General features: G+C 44.8%; 1 protein-coding gene across 1 annotated transcript; it reads right to left on the bottom strand.

The window, feature by feature from the left end:
* Positions 1-696: 696 nt before the first annotated feature.
* On the bottom strand, positions 697-18670 carry gcm2 (glial cells missing transcription factor 2; the record flags this gene model as incomplete). The annotated part of the gene is made up of 8 exons (XM_080514698.1): positions 697-1017; positions 1172-1442; positions 3354-3607; positions 4008-4133; positions 6748-6860; positions 9120-9308; positions 9495-9558; positions 18578-18670. The coding sequence occupies 8 exons, from the start codon at positions 18668-18670 to the stop codon at positions 697-699; spliced, it is 1431 nt and encodes a 476-aa protein (XP_080370824.1).
* Between the last annotated feature and the right edge of the window lie 730 nt (positions 18671-19400).

The raw sequence follows: 19400 nt of genomic DNA, 5'->3' as shown, positions 1-19400 counted from the left end.
AAGTACTGTGGTAAAGTATTAAGTACATTACAAAAGTACATTACTTTTTAATTTTAGTACTTAGAGTAAGTTACTGATTAAATTTTTTGACAAGTAAGTTGTAATTGTCACAGATTTCAGTTTTCAAGTAACCTTTCCAACCCTGACCATGCTACACCACGCCATGTCATGCTACGCCACACTATGCCACACAATAACATCACGCTATGCCATCCTATGTCATGCTACGCCATGCTACACCATGCTACACCACACTACACCACACTATAACATCATGCTACATCATGCTACACCATGCTACACCACACTACACCATGCTACGCCACACTATAACGTCACGCTCCACCACACTTTGTCATACTACGTCACACTATGACATCAACTTCAAGTCGCTCAACATCACAGAAGACGTGGATGTTGGGATGTTTTGTTTCTTACGGTTGTTCAACAAAGTCAAAGAGAAAACAAACTTTTGACCACAGGGAGTTTATTAATAAGTATTAATTAATCTGATGAAACATTCTGACAGATGTGGAGGTCTTTTCTGGGTCCCGCTGGGTCTTGCTGCGTCCATTTTTGCCTAGCTGGGTCCTACTGGCTTCTGCTGGGTCTAGTAGGGTCCAGTTTGGTCCAGCTGGGTCCTGCTTGTTTGTAGGCAGGAGAAGCTTCTGCCAAAGTAACGGCGATAGAGCTACGTCAGTAGTCCTCGTAGCGGTAGCAGTTGGGGTAGGCGTAGCGGTAGTCGTAGCTGTCGGCTCGCTCCATTTTGGTGGTTAGAGGTTCTGGTTGGAATGACAGAGACTTGATCACACCTCCAGACTCCTCTGTCACCTTCACCTCAGTGGAATAAGAGGAGGTGGAGGAAGAGGCATCCTCCATCATTGAGGAGCAGCCTGGGAGCCCAGAGGGTTTGGTTGGAGCACAGGGCTGGTAGGAAAGGAGGCCTGCAGGAGGTTTGGGTGGAGCGCAGGGCTGGTAGGATGGGAGGCTGGAAGAAGGTTTGGGTGGAGCGCAGGGCTGGTAGGACGGGAGGCCAGCAGGAGGTTTGGGTGGAGCACAAGGCTGGTAGGATTGAAGGCCGGCAGGAGGTTTGGGTGGAGCGCAGGGCTGATAGGAGACCTGCGAGCCACACACTGAGGTTAGTGATGGATGTGCGGAGTGCTCGCTCCACATTAAGGTGGAAGTGACTGACCTTGGTGGTGGTGGTGATGATGGTCTGAAGGGCAGCGGGGGACCCTGGAGCATTGCCCGGGTAACGGCAGGGGTACTCTGTGCTGTAGTAGTGGTGGTTGTCATTGTAGGGGGTGGAGCTTTTCAGGAGATCCTTCCAGCCAGGTGGAGGCTTTGTCTGGGGCTCGAAGGAGGAGGAGGAGGAGGAGGAGGAGCAAAGAGGAGCTGATGAAGACGAGGAAGAGGAGGACGGCCCCAGGACCTGACCCACCCTGCACACAGAACCGGAACAGGGTCTACTTTAGACCAGACCACAGAACACTCTGTAAAAAAGTATTTATTTGTATTTTTAAACCTTGTTGCTGCCTGATGTCACCCAGCCGGGTTCCTGCAGGACACCACACCCCCGGAACTACCTTTGTCTGGACTCTAGATGTCTCTGGCCTCCAGCTTCCTCTGGACTCTATCCTCCTCTGGACTGTAGATTCCTCTGGAGTCTACTTTCCTCTGGACTATACACTCCTCTGGATTCTAGTTTCCTCTAGACTCTACCCTCCTTTGCACTCTAGTTTCCTCTGGACTCTACCCTCCTCTGGACTCTAGTTTTCTCTGGACTCTACCCTCCTTTGCACTCTAGCTTCCTCTGGACTCTACCCTCCTCTGGACTCTAGTTTCCTCTGGAGTCTACTCTGCTCTGGACTCTACCCTCCTATGAACTCTAGTTTCCTCTGGACTCCAGCTTCATCTGAGGTCTACTTTCCTCTGGACTTTACACTCCTCTGGATTCTAGTTTCTTCTGGACTCTACCTTCCTCCAGACTCTAGCTTCCTCTGGACTCTACCCTCCTCTGGACTCTGGTTTCCTTTGGATCCTACCCTCCTCTCGACTCGAGTTTCCTCTGGACTCTAGTTTCCTTTGGATTCTAGCCTCCTCTCGACTCGAGTTTCCTCTGGACTCTACCCTCCTATGAACTCTAGTTTCCTCTGGACTCTAGATTCATCTGAAGTCTACTTTCCTCTGGACTTTACACTCCTCTGGATTCTAGTTTATTCTGGACTCTACCTTCCTCCGGACTCTAGCTTCCTCTGGACTCTACCCTGCTCTGGACTCTAGTTTCCTCTGGACTCTACCGTCCTCTAGATTCTACCTTCCTCTGGACTCTAGTTTCCTCTGGACTCTACCCTCCTCTCGACTCGAGTTTCCTCTGGACTCTACCTAACTCTATCTAACATTTTACACAATCACGATCCAACACAAATCACATCAAACATGACATCAGTCACACGTGACTCAAAATGTCTGATGACTACAGATAAAGTTCATATGTTCACCATCGGTTCTGTTCTCTACCAACATAGTCCTGACGGTGGCCATCTTGGTTTTCTCGTAGACAGCTTTTTGAATGCAGTTACTCGTATTCAACCATTTTGTTTCTCTCTCTCTCTCGCTCTCTCTCTCTCTCTCTCTCTCTCTCTCTCTCTCTCTCTCTCTCTCTCTCTCTCTCACACACACACACACACACACAGATGGGGCGGTATAGCTCGGTCGGCAGAGTGGTGGTCTCCCAATCGGAAAATTGCAGGTTTACTTCAAATCTCGGCCATCTCTGCCCGCGTACATACCGAAATGTCCTTGGGCAAGACACTGAACCCCAAACCCCTGGAGTGACAGCCCCTTTAATGGCTGCAGCCTCCAATGGTTTGGGAGTGTGATGAGCTATGTAAAGTGCTTTGGGGCTGCTTGAACAGCTATAAAGCGCTATATAAGTGAAATCTATTTACCACACACTGTAGTTAGAATCTGTGAAATTTTTGTTTCCATTGTCAATAATGATCCTTTTTGACCGGTGGTGCCCCAAAGTATCTGATGTATCCAATTACATTTCAATAAATAATGAATAGACATGTTTGATTATCATTGATCAATATCAATCGACAAACTGCCAAATCCCAATAACATTCGTGTTCAGTATTTTCAACGTCCCCTGAATACCTGAGATCAAGACCAAGTGTTGGATCGAAACAAGGTTTGGAATCTAGACCAGGGGTCAAGTCTAAAGCCAAGGCCTGGTTTAAATCCAGGACCTGGTTGAGATGCTTGAGCACTTGGGGATGCAGGGCCAGGTATGAACCTAGGACATGGACTGCACCCAGGACCAGGGTCAGACCTGGTGTGGAACTGACCTGGGGTCACAGAGGTCGGCGGTCATGGGGTAGGAAGGTGAGCCCAGGTATCCCTGGAACTCGTAACTTGGCCGGCCAATGTACAATCTGGGATTGGCTGGTTTCTGGAGGGTGGGCGGGGCCTCTCCCAGTGCATTGTGGGGGTTGTAGTAGGACTCTGGAGCAAAGGCCTGGTAGTGCTGTGGGAAGCCGGGCTCCATGAAAGGGATCCGGTCCGACGGTTCCACACAGGACAGCAGGGCAGGGCCAAGGGCCTATAAACAATAAGACTGTCAACAACACAGTTTGTTTCCTTCTCCGTCCACCTGTCCATCCATCCGTCGGTCCATCCGTCCATCCATCTGTCTTTCTGTTTGTCAGTCCGTCTGTCCAACCGTTCCTCCGACTGTTTGTCTGCCGGTCTGTCTGTCCCTCTGTCTGTCCCTCTGTCTGTCCGTGTCTGTCTGTCCGTCTCTCTGTATGTCCGTCTATCTGTGTGTCTGTATGTCCATCCATCCATCTGTCCGTCTGTCTGTGTGTCTGTCCGTGTGTCCGTGTCTGTCCGTCTGTGTGTCTGTCTGTTCGTGTGTGTGTGTGTGTGTGTGTGTGTGTGTGTGTGTGTGTGTGTGTGTGTGTGTGTGTGTGTGTGTGTGTGTGTGTGTGTGTTGGCTCTACCTGCGTCTCAATCATTCGTCTCTTCTGGGGAAATGGAGGTGACCCGACTCGTCGCTTCACGGAACTTCTTCTGGCTTCAGTCTCAGACTTTGATTCTGGTCTGGGATGATCGTGGACCCCCTTTGCCTGGTGGACCACAACAATATCAACATCACCAACAACATCAACGTCAATATCAGCATCAACATCAACATCAACCTCAACAACAGTTTTATGGAACCCCTTCACCTGAGACCTGTACTCCAACCCTGATAAACAAATCAGGATATCTGTTACCTAGTTTAACATACCAGGATATCTGTTACCTAGATTAACATACCAGGATATCTCTGTGACCTGGATTAACATACCAGGATATCTCTGTTGCCTGGATTAACATATCAGAATATCCATGTTATCTGGATAAACATACCAGGACGTCTCTGTTACCTGGATTAACTAATCCAGAAATTGTGGATCCTGATCAGCATTAACAGGAAGCAGGTTATCAACTCACTAGTTCAACCAGAGTTTCCTCCAGGATCAGAATGTTCACATGAAGGTGGTGGAGCTTGCAGCATGTGACAATTGCAGAGGGAGAAACCCTGCAGAGCAGCTGACTTTACCAGAGCGGAACAGTAATCTCTGAGATTATGAAAAACTCAAACATATCCAACAGCTAAAAGCAACACTGCTGCTGCAGCCAAAGCCAGGGCATTCCTGACTTCATAATGCTGGCTTGGTAATGCTGACTTTTTAATGCTGATTGGTTAATGCAGACTGGTTAATCCTGACTGATTAATGCTGACTTGTTAATGCTGACCTGGTGAGATTAGAGCACAGTAATTGATGGGACAATAGAACCTTTATTCCAGCAGAAAAGTTCCAGGCAGATCTTCTTCACTGATCTTCTTTTACTTTAAATTTTACATCCACTAGTTTGGAGGTGGAGTTTCCTCCGTGTGAGTGTTCCCAGTTGGAATGTTAATTCCTCACCGCGCTAACAGGAGGAGTTGTGTTTGTGTAGTTGTCTCAGCGTGAGCATTATTATTCAGCTCGTTATTCCAGATGAACCCTCGTGGAACCAAACAGACTTGGAACAAGTCTATAACAAGAACAAGAACATCCTTCATCCTCAGTGGCCAGGATTTATTGATTCTGTCAAAAACATTGTTCTAAATACTTTCTCCTCTCCTCTCCGCTGCAGCTTAGCACTGAACCCAATCACCAATCACCATCATTAAGAATGGGCAGGGCTTTTTCCAAGATCAAAGAAAATCCAGGCACAGCATTATGTTGTTTTGTGAAATGGTAGTTTTCTTTAAAAACCAGTATATTGGGGTATATAGATAAAAAATGTGTGTGTGTGTGTGTGTGTGCGTGCGTGCGTGCGTGCATGCGTGTGTGTGTGTGCGTGTGTGTGTGTGTGTGTGTGGTAATTATTTTAGTATTTTATAGAGTGTTGATGTACACCGGGTCACATTTTAAATGACTCCACTAATAAAACATGGATCTGGTACTTTACTGTGAAAGAACTGGGTTGTAGTTTTGTACTTTACCATGAAATAACTGGGTTTTCACTCTGGTACTTTACTGTGAAAGAACTGGGTTGTCATTCTGATACCTTACTGTGAAAGAACAAGGTTTTCTCAAGGTCTCAAAGTAACTCAAGGTTCACATAGTCAGAGATGATTGGACTAATTTACATTAGCTGTTGTGGAACCAGAAACTCAGAGTTTCATCTCAGAGGTCAGAGTTCAAAGGTCAGAGTTCAGAGGGCAGAGTTCATAAGTCAGAGGTCAGAGGACAGAGTTTGTTGAATTTGATTTGTTCCAAGTCTGTTTCTCGCCACAACGCTTCATCTGCAATAATCAGCTGATCAATAATACTGATCTGCAACAAGCGCCGCTCTGTGGCTGCTACTGATGGGTCATCAAGAAAGGAATTTCCCCTTTGGGGATCAATACAGTTACTATTATTAAAGCAGTACTATGAATATATATGTAATGTCACACTGACAGAACTGCACTAACATGAATGTATGGAGAGCACATCTCCTCTGTTGTCAGGGTGATAAATTAATACTCCCAACACAAGGGGCACAGCTTCACAAACTGAGAAAGATCCTGATATGTTCATCATGGATTGTTGTATAGGCCCCCAATGGACAACAACAAAAACAACAACTTCAGTATCTCCTCATACACATTTAAGGTTGGGGTTACCCGAACAATAAATGTGTGTGTTGTCATGATCCTGCCTTCTCTCCTCCCCTCCTGTGTTCCCCTTAGCTCCGCCCCTGTGCTCTCCTGCTTCCTCTTCCTGATCACAGCTGTTTGTCATTGTCGTTAGTGTGTGTATTTAGTTCCCTCTCTTGCAGCTCCAGTTGCCAGTTCGTCTGAGTTCTTACACCATTTGTACCTGCCTTTTTTCCCCCCTCGTGTTGCCTTCGTGTGTTTTTGACCTTCTGCCTGCCTGCCCGACTTTTGCCTCCTGGATATCCCCTCAATCGCCTGCTCTGGTTTTGACCTTGGACTGCCTGACTTTGCTTCGGCTGTGTTTTTTTTGAGAATAAAACACTGTTGAATTGAGCTTCTTGTCTGTTGTGCAATTCAGTTCACAAACCCTGACAGTGTGTTAGCATTTGTATAGTTAGAGTTGAGTAGTTGTTGTGTAGCTGTAGTAGTACAGTTGTGTAGCTGTTGTGTATTTCTGTAGTCATGTAGTTGTGTGGCTGCTGTGTGTGTAATTGTAGTTGCACCTGGAAGAAGATGGCCTTGCCTTCCACCCTCCAGAAGTTGGTGACGGGGTAACCGCTGTGACCGCGACATGGCAGCAGCTCCAGGGCAGCGCCACAGCTCGGACACACCTTCTCTGAAACACAGGGGCAGTAAGCAGGAGGAGTTTGCAGGGGTCATGGTGACGGTGGTGGTGGTGGTGTTGGCGGTGGTGGTATTGGCTGTAGCAGTTGTGGCTGCGGTGGTGGTGGCTGCGGCAGCAGCGGTGGTGGTTGTAGTGGTGGCAGTGGTGGTGTTTGCTATGTTGGTTGTGTTGGCTAACCCCCTAAGCAGGGGTTCGCAGGGGGCGTGGTCACTGTGGCGGTCGTGATGGCTGAAGCAGTGGTGGTGGTGGTTGTAGTGGTGGTGGTTGTAGCAGTGGCGGTGGTGGCGGCGGCAGCGACAGTGGTGATGGTGGCTGTTGCAGTGGTGGTGGCTGTAGCAGTGCTATTTGTGTTGGCTGTAGCAGTGGTGGCGGCGGTGGTGGTGGTGGTAGTGGCTGTAGCAGTGGTGGCGGCGGTGGTGGTGGCTGTAGCAATGGTGGTGGTGGTAGTGGCTGTAGTCAATTATTCTTCTGTTTTGTTTTGTCTTTTCCATTTGCTTTTTATCATTGCATTTACTGGATGAGGCAAGCTGTCTGGAAAAGACCAACGCAAATCAACAAGGGCTTTCGGCTCAGGGTGACTCGTGATACCTGATCACATGATTCCTGCTTGAGGGACATCATGTTGAGCAATTTTTGTTCATGCCACTACATGGCACGGTTGCATTAAGAATAAGTTTGAAGGGCTTCATGTATTTTTCTATCTTTTTCTTTTTTTTTTTACTAATTTCTTATTTCTTGTACAATATTGTAAATACCATTTCTTTGTTTTGGTAACAAAAGTATTTTGTTTGATGAAGAAGCCGCTTGTTATGTTGGTTTTTGGTATAATGTGGGCATGTCCACTTGTCATCATCTTTATATTTCCGGGTTTACCGATGAACAAGAGATGGCATTTGCGACTAGAGCGAAAACATGTATTGGCTGTATGACTAAGGCCGGCATACAATGGCTATGTAGTAGCCTCTTCTCAATTCCTCCACATTTGTCATATTTAACTTTCCCTCCCTTACTTCAAAACATCGTGCATAGCCACTGTGATGAGTCACCCTGAACAGAAAGCCACGCCCACAGCTCTTGCTGATTTGCATTGTAGTGCTTTGGTCTTTTCTGTACGGCTTGACTCATCCAGTAAATACAATGACAAAAAGCAAATGGAAAAGGCAAAACAGGAGAAGCATTGATAAAATAGAATAAGCAAAGACAAGATAGAAAAAGGATGTAAATACCTTTGTATAATTTTTGTATTATTGATTCTCTTTATATTTCCACATTTATTTCCTTTTAATTTTGGCACTCCTGTGATTCCACAGTAGTGATGGTGGATGTAGTAGTGGTGGTAGTGGCTGTAGCAGTGGTGGTGGTGGCTGTAGCAGTGGTGTTGGCAGTGGTGGTGTCTGTAGCAGTGGCTATAGCAGTGGTCGTGGTGGCTGTAGCGGTGGTGGTGGTGGCTGTAGCAGTAGTGGTGGTGGCTGTAGCAGTGGTGTTGGCAGTGGTGGTGTCTGTAGCAGTGGCTATAGCAGTGGTCGTGGTGGCTGTAGCGGTGGTGGTGGTGGCTGTAGCAGTAGTGGTGGTGGCTGTAGCAGTGGTGTTGGCAGTGGTGGTGTCTGTAGCGGTGGTGGTGGTGGCTGTAGAGGTGGCAATGGTGGTGGTGGTGACTGTAGCAGTGGTGTTGGCAGTGGTGGTGTCTGTAGCGGTGGTGGTGGTGGCTGTAGAGGTGGCAATGGTGGTGGTGGTGACTGTAGCAGTGGTGTTGGCAGTGGTGGTGTCTGTAGCAGTGGCTATAGCAGTGGTCGTGGTGGCTGTAGCGGTGGTGGTGGTGGTGGTGGTGGTGTCTGTAGCAGTGGCTATAGCAGTGGTCGTGGTGGCGGTGGTGGTGGTGGCTGTAGAGGTGGTGTTGGCAGTGGTGGTGTCTGTAGCAGTGGCTATAGCAGTGGTCGTGGTGGCTGTAGCGGTGGTGGTGGTGGCTGTAGCAGTGGCTATAGCAGTGGTCGTGGTGGCTGTAGCGGTGGTGGTGGTGGTGTCTGTAGCAGTGGCTATAGCAGTGGTCGTGGTGGCTGTAGCGGTGGTGGTGGTGGTGGTGGTGGTGTCTGTAGCAGTGGCTATAGCAGTGGTGGTGGTGGCTGTAGCGGTGGTGGTGGTGGTGGTGGCTGTAGCAGTAGTGGTGGTGGCTGTAGCAGTGGTGTTGGCAGTGGTGGTGTCTGTAGCGGTGGTGGTGGTGGCTGTAGAGGTGGCAGTGGTGGTGGCCCTCACTCTGCTGCTTGTGGCGAGCCTTGTCACAGATGGCCGGGCGGAGCTGCAATCGGGAGCCATCGTGTAACGAGCAGCTTCTGGAACACACCACGACTCCCAAACACGACTTCTTCAGGATCTGGCAGTTGTGGTTGTTGGTGTTTCTCATTGCCCAGCCAGACAGGTGACGCTGTGCATTCTTATCATCAACTACACACACACACACACACACACACACACACACACACACACACACACACACACACACACACACACACACACACACACACACACACACACACACACACACACACACACACACACACACACACACACACACACACACTAAGACCGACAGGAACATGACATAGCAGGTGACGGTGCAGACATCCTCACCATTGTAGATGTAGCGGACGTAGCCATCGGTCCACTCCTGGAATGAGTCTAGCTGTTTGGTGTCCTGTGTCCGGGGGTGGGGGGTCAGAGAGAGTTCAGGAAACTAAGTTTCATCATGTAGTAATGTCAGATTTAAAAAAACAAAAACCTGGAAATGTGACATAAAACACGATCAAAACTAAAAAAGTAAATACCAACAACTATTTCAATAACAATTGAATAAATCATTTCCTGAACCACAAATGTCGTCATATCCATGGCTTGGCTGGAAAGCGTTTGTCTCCCAATCAGACGGTTGCAGGTTTGATTCAAATTCCTGCCTGTCTAAATGCTGAAGTGTCCATGGGCAAGACACTGAACCCAAACTGCTGCCATTGCAGTGACAGTGCCTTGCATGGTTGCAGCCTCCACTGGCGTGTGAATGGGTGAATGGGTGAATGTGATGCACCATGTAAAGTGCTTTGGGGAAAAATGCTTCCTGAATTAGATCCATTTAAACTACTGCAGAGATTATATACATAATATTAAATTTAATGCTGTTAAAAAAAGGTGTTCATTTAATTAATTGTTTTGAAACTTTTAATTCATTTTTTAAAATTACATAATTAAAGTAGTTTGTTTACTTCAGTTTTTTGTTTTCCTCCCTTACAGAAGCAGCAGCATGAGCAGTGTCTCTGGATGCATCACTGTGACTACAGAGAAACACAATTTTGAGTGGAGTAATATTAAGGTAGAAAGTTTCACTTTAAAAAGTTCCCTTTATGTTGAGTGACACTGTAGAACAAAACTGAGTCATGTTGTCTTTATGTGGAGTGAGACTGTAAAACAACACCGAGTCATGTTGTCTTCATGTGGAGTGAGACTGTAAAACAACACTGAGTCATGTTGTCTTTGTGGAATGAGACTGTAGAATAACAGAGTCATGCTTTTTTTATGTGGAGTGAGACTGTAGAACAACACTGAGTCATGTTGTCTTCATGTGGAGTGAGACTATAGATTCTATAGTCTCACTCCACATAAACACAACATGACTCAGTTTTGTTCTCGTCTCACTCCACATATAGAAACATAACATGACTCAGTGTTGTTCGTCAGTCTCACTCCACATAAAGACAACATGACTCGGTGTTCTCGTCTCACTCCACATAAAGAAAGCATGACTCAGTGTTGTTCTATAGTATAGAACACTGAGTCATGTTGTGTTTCTATATGTGGAGTGAGACGAGAACACCGAGTCATGTTGTCTTTATGTGGAGTGAGACGAGAACAAAACTGAGTCATGTTGTCTTTATTTCAAATGAGACTGAAGAACACAGTCATGTTGTTTTTCTATATTTTGAGTGAGACGGTTGAAAAACATTGAGTCATGTGACTACAGAGAAACACAATTATGAGTGGAATAATATTAAGGTAGAAAGTTTCATTCTAAAAACTTCCCTATGCTTTCTTTATGTGGCGTGAGACTGTAGAATAAGTCATGTTGTCATTCTATATGTGGAGTGTGAATGTAGAACAACACTAAGTTGTGTCAAAATATGGCGTGAGACTATAGAACAACACTGAGTCATGTTGTTTTTCTGTGGAGTGAGACTATAGAACAACAGTGACTCATGTTGTCTTTATGTGGAGTGAGATTGTAGAACGGCACTGAGTCATGCTTTCGTTTTGTGGAGTGAGACTGTAGAACAACACTAAGTCATGTCTTCATGTGGAGTGAGACGAGAACAACACTGACTCGTGTTGTGTTTGTAGGGATTTCTTACCTCATAAGGATCACTATTTATGTTGTGGTTGGCTATCGATAATGGTTAATAATTGTCAAAGATTAATTATGTTATTGAAATTTAATCTGATGTGTATCAGAACCTCGGAGCTCCACCTGTCTAACAGGAAATGATAGCCAATTCAGTTCTATCAGTCTCATAAGATATACTAAACAGTTAATCAGGAATTTGAATTAATAGTTAAATTAATTACAATTACCAGAATTAACAGTAAAGATTGAAGGACTTTGGAGTTCTTGACACAGAAGAGGTTGACATTTCATTCTCCTTTGTGCTCATTAATAAAACAGCAAGTATGATTCCAAACATTATATTTATTTACAATGAAAACAAATAAAACACAGATTTGAACTACCTATATACAGCTGGGTGTGTATAGGTGTGCGTGTGATTGAGAAAGAGAGAGAGAAGTGGAGGGCGTGTATGTGTGCGCAAGACGTGTGGTGGAACTACAAAACAAAATGGCGGATCACAAGAAACTACATTCAAATGGAGGTTGTCAGAGAGCAGGAAGTCTGTCCTGGGTCTCCACCATGTGCTGGAGAACAATGGAACATGGAAGCTAGTCTTTAGCATCTGCTTACTGTGTGTCTCTGCCAAAGTACCACTTTTAGAATGAGCTTATGTGAATGCGATTTGTTTTGTAAAACATCAGGAGTCGTCAGATGGTGTTCAGTTACTGTGTGATGTTATGTTTGATGTGATATGTGTAGGATTGTGAGTTAACGAGTTAGTAAAGCAAAGATTAGCATGCAGACCCTGTGTCTGTGGCAGAGCTAGCATTGGTTTACAGGTTGATAACTGTTCCTAATATTATCAATAGAACTCAATCACTGTAACAGAATCAACACATCTTCATAAAAGTTAAACAGTTCTATCATAGCATCAGGTTTAACTAATCTCAGGTAATGACCAGTTGTTGTTATCCCTTCCTTGAAGGAGTTCGGTTGTTGTTCTGGCTGGAGGGAAGCTGGTGTCTTCTCCTGTAGTTAGCACCTCCTGCTAACTGTGGTTGCTGGTTCTGCAGGCTGAGGAGAAGAAGATGAAGTTGATGTTCCAGGAGTCCTTCTTTGCAGCTCCTGGTTGTTCCTTTTGTCCAGACTGAGGAGCTGGTCGCTCAGGTCTGTGATGGTTTTCCTGCTGGTTGAGGAAAACACAAAGAAGTTCTGTGAGGCGTCGTTTCCCTGGTCCGTCCTGGAGGAACTGGTTGGTTTTCCTTGGTTGATGGGAGAGCAGAATCTGGGCACTGGTCTTCGGGTCCTGGGAAGGTCTGACCCTTGTGGTTGGATCAGCAGAGGAGTTAAGGAGTGAAGGCCCCTGGTTGCAAGACTTTTTGTTGAAAGTTTGTGGAATCGAAGGTGTCGAATCCTGAGAGCTTCAACCAATCAGTGACTGGCTGAGTGCATGGGGGAAGCGTCTTTTCAGCAGAAAGCGGGGGAGGATTTTCTGTGGCAAAAGGTCCCCCCACTGGGTGTGATGGTCAATTACATTCCTGGGTCCGAATTCATATGTCGTGACTGTGTATCATGACATATGAAAATGGTCTTTCCTTAGAAATAAACAAACTTTCTGTGGTCCTGTGAGATCCCAACAGTTTCTATATGTGGAGTGAGACTGCAGAATCACACTGAGTCATGTTGTCTTCATGTGGAATGAGACTGTAGAACAACACTGAGTCACGACTCACAGACCTAATCCTCAACCTAGATCGTCATATGCCAGGAACCCTAGTCCTGTACTATATAAGGAGCGCATAAGTCTGCAAGCAGAATTCGATTTGCTTCCCACGAGGCAGGCAGAGCGCATGCTTTTACAATCACGTAGCAATGACTATGAGCATGGCGATAAGGGTGGTCGCTTTCTCGCCCATCAGCTAAAGTGCCAAGCTGCCTCGCGTGTCATTACTCAAATTAAGGACCCACTTGGGGCTCTCTTGTCTGTCCCCTCTGATATCAATGCAACATTCAAAACATTTTATTCTGATCTTTACCAGTCAGACCCCCAAACAAACGACACCATCATGGAACGGTTTTTAATGGTCTCAATGTACCCACTATTGATCCCACAATTGGACACAACCTAGATTTACCATTACGGCTACAGGAAATAATTGATGCGAAAAGTTCAATGCAAAGTAACAAAGCCCCCGGCCCTGATGGCTACCCTACAGAGTTGTTTAAGAAATTTAGTTGCAAACTAGCCCCACTTCTCCTAGATGTATATAGTGAGTCAATGGAACGGGGAAAATGACCACCTACCCTGACCCAGGCATCAATCTCTCACTTACTTAAGAAGGATAAGAATCCTACTTGTTGAGGGTCCTACAGGCCTTTATCTCTTCTCAATGTTGATGTTTAGGTTCTAGCGAAGGTGCTTGCAACCCGTCTCGAGGCAGTTTAGCCGGACATCGTTTCGGGGGAGCAGACAGGATTCATTAAAGGGCGTCATTCTTTTTTCAATATCCGAACATTAATGAACATAATTTATTCGATCCCAAATTCCAAACATCCTGAAGTCGTAATATCGTTAGATGCCGAAAAGGCCTTTGATCGAGTAGAATGGCTGTATTTATTTACTGTTCTTAGAAAATGTGGTTTTGGTGATCGCTTCAGCTCATGGATCCGTCTCTTATACACTGATCCCCAGGCAAGTGTTTGCATTGGGGATACTAGATCTGATTACTTTTCACTATCACGCGGGACCCGACAGGGTTGCCCATTAAGTCCCATTTGTTTGCCTTAGCGATTGAGCCCCTATCTATAGCCCTTACCGGAGGGAATCCATCGCGGGGGGATCGAACATCGTGTGCCATTATATGCAGATGACCTCTTGCTCTATGTTTCGAATCCTGCCACAGCTATTCCGTTTGCAATGTCTATTCTTAATGAATTTGGTTCCTTTTCCGGGTATAAACTCAACCTCCAGAAAAGTGTGTTTTCCTCTTAACACCCCCCCCCCCCGAACCTCCAGCAGTTGAACTTGCCATTTATTATAAGTCATTGCGAATTTTACTCCCTTACTTAATCAGACTAAATCTGATTTTCAGAGATGGGGTAACCTCCCTCTGACGCTGACAGGCAGAATAAATGCAGTGAAGATGACCATTTTACCCCGATTTCTTTACTTATTCCAATCCATTCCTGTATTCTTACCGAAATCCTTCTTTCAATCATTGAATAAGCTTATTACATCATTCATTTGGGCAGGAAAACACCCCAGAATTAGTAGGAAAACACTAGAAATTAGTAAATTTGGAGGGGGCCTTGCCCTACCAAACTTTATGTTCTACTACTGGTCAGCTAATATTCAAAAACTGCTGTATTGGTTCCATGCAGTTAATACCTCCTGGGGGTCTATTGAGTCAAACTCCTGTTTGTCATCATCTCTTCCTGCGCTGCTGTGTTCTTCTCTTCCAACTGTCCCGTCCAAACACACCAAAAACCCGATTGTATTGGCTTCCCTAAAGATTTGGTATCAGTTCCGCCACCATTTTAGATTCTTATCCTCATCTGTACTTTCTCCCATCGTTGGTAACCACCTATTTCCCCCGGCTTTAGATGCGTCATTCTCTCTGTGGAAAGCAAAAGGCATTAATTGTTTCCTGGATTTATATGAAAAATGAGTTTTTTCCAGCTTTACAGCCCTAACTAAAAACTAAAAAATTTGGCCTGCCACACTTGTATTTCTTTTGCTACTTACAAGTAAGACACTTCATTCGCACTCAGCATCCCCGGTTTCCTTCTCCACCACCCACTTTGCCCTGGGAGGAATTATTGAAATTAAGTCCCGATCAGAAAGCTCTTATATCCCGGGTATATAGCGATCTCATGTTGCTCAGTAACAAACCTGTACTCAAAGCTAGGGTTGCATGGGAAAAATAATTAATGTCATTTTCACTGATGACTGGTGGGCCAAGGCAATCGATAGAATGAGCTCTACGTCATCCTGTGTTTGCCTCGGGCTCATACAGTTTAAGGTATTTCATAGGACCCACTTTTCTAAAGCCAAATTGTCAGAAATATACCCTGACGTAAACGATAGGTGTGATCGCTGTGGCTGTGCCCCTGCTCATCACGGTCATATGTTTTTTCTGTCCAAAACTGAACAATTTTGGGAGTTTTGTGTTCAAAACACTGTCCGACGTCCTGCAGCTCAACCTCCTGCCATGTCATTCCACAGCCATTTTTGGGGTCCCCTTGGTGCATTCTGCCTCCTCAAGACCGCAAGCAGATGTTATTGCATTCTCATCTCTCTTCGCTCGGAGAAGAATACTTTTTGAATGGAAATCTCCCAAGCCTCCCCTCTCATCTTCTTGGTTGAGGGATGTTATGTTCTTCATCAAACTTGAAAAGATTAAATACACTCTGAGAGGTTCTTTAAACGATTTTGTCATAGGTGGCGTCCCTTTATCTCTCACTTTGATGAGCTAAAGTTACTTCCCGATGCCCAAGTAACAACTCTGTCCGTTTGATCTCCATGCTTCTCCTTTTACGATTTGTATTAATGTCTATATGTAATGTATTGGGCCGGCATTCTCTATTCTGAGGTTGAACTCTCATGTACTTTTCTTTTTTACACTTTCTTATTTTTTAAATGCATTTGTCCAAGGATGTTGTTTGCGGTGTGGGGAGGGTGGGGCTGTTTATAAATGTTTGTATATGTGCATAAATGAAATTCAATAAAAACCATTTGTGGGGAAAAAAAAAAGAACACTGAGTCATGTCTTCATGTGGAATGAGACTGTAGAACAACACTGAGTCATGTGGAATGAGACTGTAGAACAACACTGAGTCATGTTGTCTTTATGTTGAGTGAGACTTTAGAACTAAACTGAGTCATGCTTAATTTATTTCGATTGAGACTGAAGGATAACACAGTCATGTTTTCTTTATGTGGAGTGAGAGTGGAGAACAACACTGAGTCTTGTTGTCTTTATGTGGAGTGAGACTGTAGAACAACACTGAGTCTTGTCTTTATGTGGAGTGAGACTGTAGAACAACACTGAGTCTTGTCTTTATGTGGAGTGAGACTGTAGAACAACACTGAGTCTTGTTTTCTTCATGTGGAATGAGACTGTAGAACAACACTGAGTCTTGTCTTTATGTGGAGTGAGACTGTAGAACAACACTGAGTCTTGTTTTCTTCATGTGGAATGAGACTGTAGAACAACACTGAGTCTTGTCTTTATGTGGAGTGAGACTGTAGAACAACACTGAGTCTTGTTTTCTTCATGTGGAATGAGACTGTAGAACAACACTGAGTCTTGTCTTTATGTGGAGTGAGACTGTAGAACAACACTGAGTCTTGTTGTCTTTATGTGGAGTGAGACTGTAGAACAACACTGAGTCTTGTTGTTTTTATGTGGAGTGAGACTGTAGAACAACACTGAGTCATGTTGTGTTTCTATATGTGGTATGACACTAGAATAAAACTGAGTCATGTTGTGTTTATGTGAAGTGAGACGAGAACAACATGCAGTCATGTTGTCTTATGTGGAGTGAGACTGTAGAACAACACTGAGTTATGTTGTCTTTATGTGGAGTGAGACTGTAGAACAACACTGAGTCATGTTGTGTTTATGTGGAGTGAGACTGTAGAAGAACACTGAGTTATGTTGTCTTTCTTGTTGTGGAATGAGACGGGAGAACAACACTGAATCATGTTGTCTTTATGTGAAAGTGAGACACAACACTGTGACACTGTGTTCCACAAAGTGGAATGACACTGTAGTATAACACTAAGTTGTGTTTTTGTGGAGTGGATGGAGTGAGATCACAGGAATTTATAGAGTGAGATGATGGAGTGAGATCACAGGTATTGATGGAGTGAGATCACAGGAATTTATAGAGTGAGATGATGGAGTGAGATCACAGGTATTGATGGAGTGAGATCACAGGTATTGATGGAGTGAGATCACAGGTATTGATGGAGTGAGATCACAGGAATTGATGGAGTGAGATCACAGGAATTGATGGAGTGAGATCACAGGAATTTATAGAGTGAGATGATGGAGTGAGATCACAGGTATTGATGGAGTGAGATCACAGGTATTGATGGAGTGAGATCACAGGAATTGATGGAGTGAGATTCATGCTCTCATTACAGGTCGTCTGTTTCCACCCAAAACAAAAACATCCAAACCTGTTTTCTGTTGGCGCAACAGCAGAATGCTGAGTGAGCACATCCCACACCTGTTCTCCACCTGACCTCCACCTGACCTCCACCTGACCTCCACCTGTTCTCCACCTGTTCTCCACCTGACCTTCACCTGTTCTTCACCTGACCTCCACCTGTTCTCCACCTGTTCTCCACCTGACCTTCACCTGTTCTTCACCTGACCTTAAGGTTAGGGGCTCAAACACACACACACACACACACACACACACACACACACACACACACACACACACACACACACACACACACACACACACACACACACACACACACACACCCTGCCAATAAAAGAAAAGGCTAAAAAACAGACATTACAGAAAGTGCAAACACATAAACGTAGATGAATTATAAGCATTCAAAATATTGGAGTACACAGGAAGCATTGCGTTTACTACTGAAGGTGGAGGTGAAGGTTGAGCCAGTCTGGTACTACTGAAGGTGGAGGTGAAGGTTGAGCCAGTCTGGTACTACTGAATATGGAGGTGAACAGAATGTAATGTCCAGTAAACTGCCGTCTGGAGGGGGAGGAGCTTATATGGCTTTTAATATTCTATTTTATCGGTGTTTGCGGTTTTTGTATAGTCTTCACAGATTTTATGTGTTTTATGGAGCCAGGAGTAGTAGAACTAGTAGTAGTAGTAGTAGCAGAGGTAGTACTAGCAGTAGTAGTAGCAATAGAGATTCATTTGATTTAATTTGATTATACTTGAGTATTAAAGCATTTATAGATTTTAATAGAAATACTCGACTATTAAAGGATTTAAAGATTTCAATATTTTTCTTTTAAATTGAAGAAATAAAATCAATAATTTTTTCTATATTTTATTTTTAAAAACAATAAAAAATGTTTTATGAGAAATTGAAGGAATCATCAAAGTTCATTCGTTGTTTTTACTGATTGATTTATTGATTATATTCTTTAAACTGAAAACCTTTTTCATTCATCGTTTCTTCATTCAAGAGTAAAAAAACTGTATTGAATTTTTGTATTTATTTTTTTATAGTTGATTTTGTACTATTATTTCTAATAGTTTATTACTTAATAATTTATTTTGTTCAAAGTTGATTATTTTCTACTTTTTTATAGTTCAATTTGTGGTCCGGTCCGGGCCGGGTCCGTACCTGTGGTAGTTTGGGGTCGTTGATGTCCCAGTTGAGCTTCATTCCGACAGAACAAACACAGTCCAGGTCTCCGCGATCCTCTGCCCGGGACATGCTGCTCCTCCTGCTGCTCCTCCTGATCCTCCTGCTCCTACTGCTGCTCCTCCTGGTCCTACTGCTCCTACTGCTGCTCCTCCTGGTCCTACTGCTCCTACTGGTGCTCCTGATGTTGATGCCCCTGCTGCTCCTCAGTATCGCCTATCAGTGATCGAACAATAAAGAAGCTCTTCTCATGAAAGTAGTTTCTCCTCCTGCTCCTCCTGCTTCTCTAATGAAAGTAGTTTCTCCTCCTGCTCCTCTAATGAAAGTAGTTTCTCCTCCTGCTCCTCTAATGAAAGTAGCTTCTCCTCCTGCTCCTCCTGCTTCTCAAATGAAAGTAGCTGCTCCTCCTGCTCCTCTGGAATGAAGCAGCACAAGGTTTCAACTGGAAGTTTGAAAAAATGAAAACAAAATTGTTTTCAATAGTTTTAGTGATGCGAAGCCTCCAGAGCACGTGAAGCTTCGAAGAGAGACCGGTCACACTGAGAGGAGGAAGAGTTGGAAGAGGGAGGAAGGAGGAAGGAGGGACAGGTAAGGCTGACAGGAGGAGGAGGAGGAGGAGGAGTGGGAGGAGAGAGGAGGGAGGGACAGGTAAGACTGAGAGGATGAGGAGGAGGAGATGGAAAAAGAGAAGGGAGGGACAAGTGAGGCTGGAAGGAGGAGGAGGAGGAAGAGGAGGAGGAAGAGGGACAGGGACAGGTAAGACTGAAAGGAGGTGTGTGTGTGTGTGTGTGTGTGTGTGTGT

Source organism: Blennius ocellaris, assembly GCF_963422515.1.
Source record: "Blennius ocellaris genome assembly, chromosome: 19".
In the NCBI taxonomy this organism is placed as follows: domain Eukaryota; kingdom Metazoa; phylum Chordata; class Actinopteri; order Blenniiformes; family Blenniidae; genus Blennius; species Blennius ocellaris.
The sequence above is the reverse complement of the archived record's forward strand: the minus strand, read 5'-3'. Positions and strand labels throughout refer to the sequence as shown.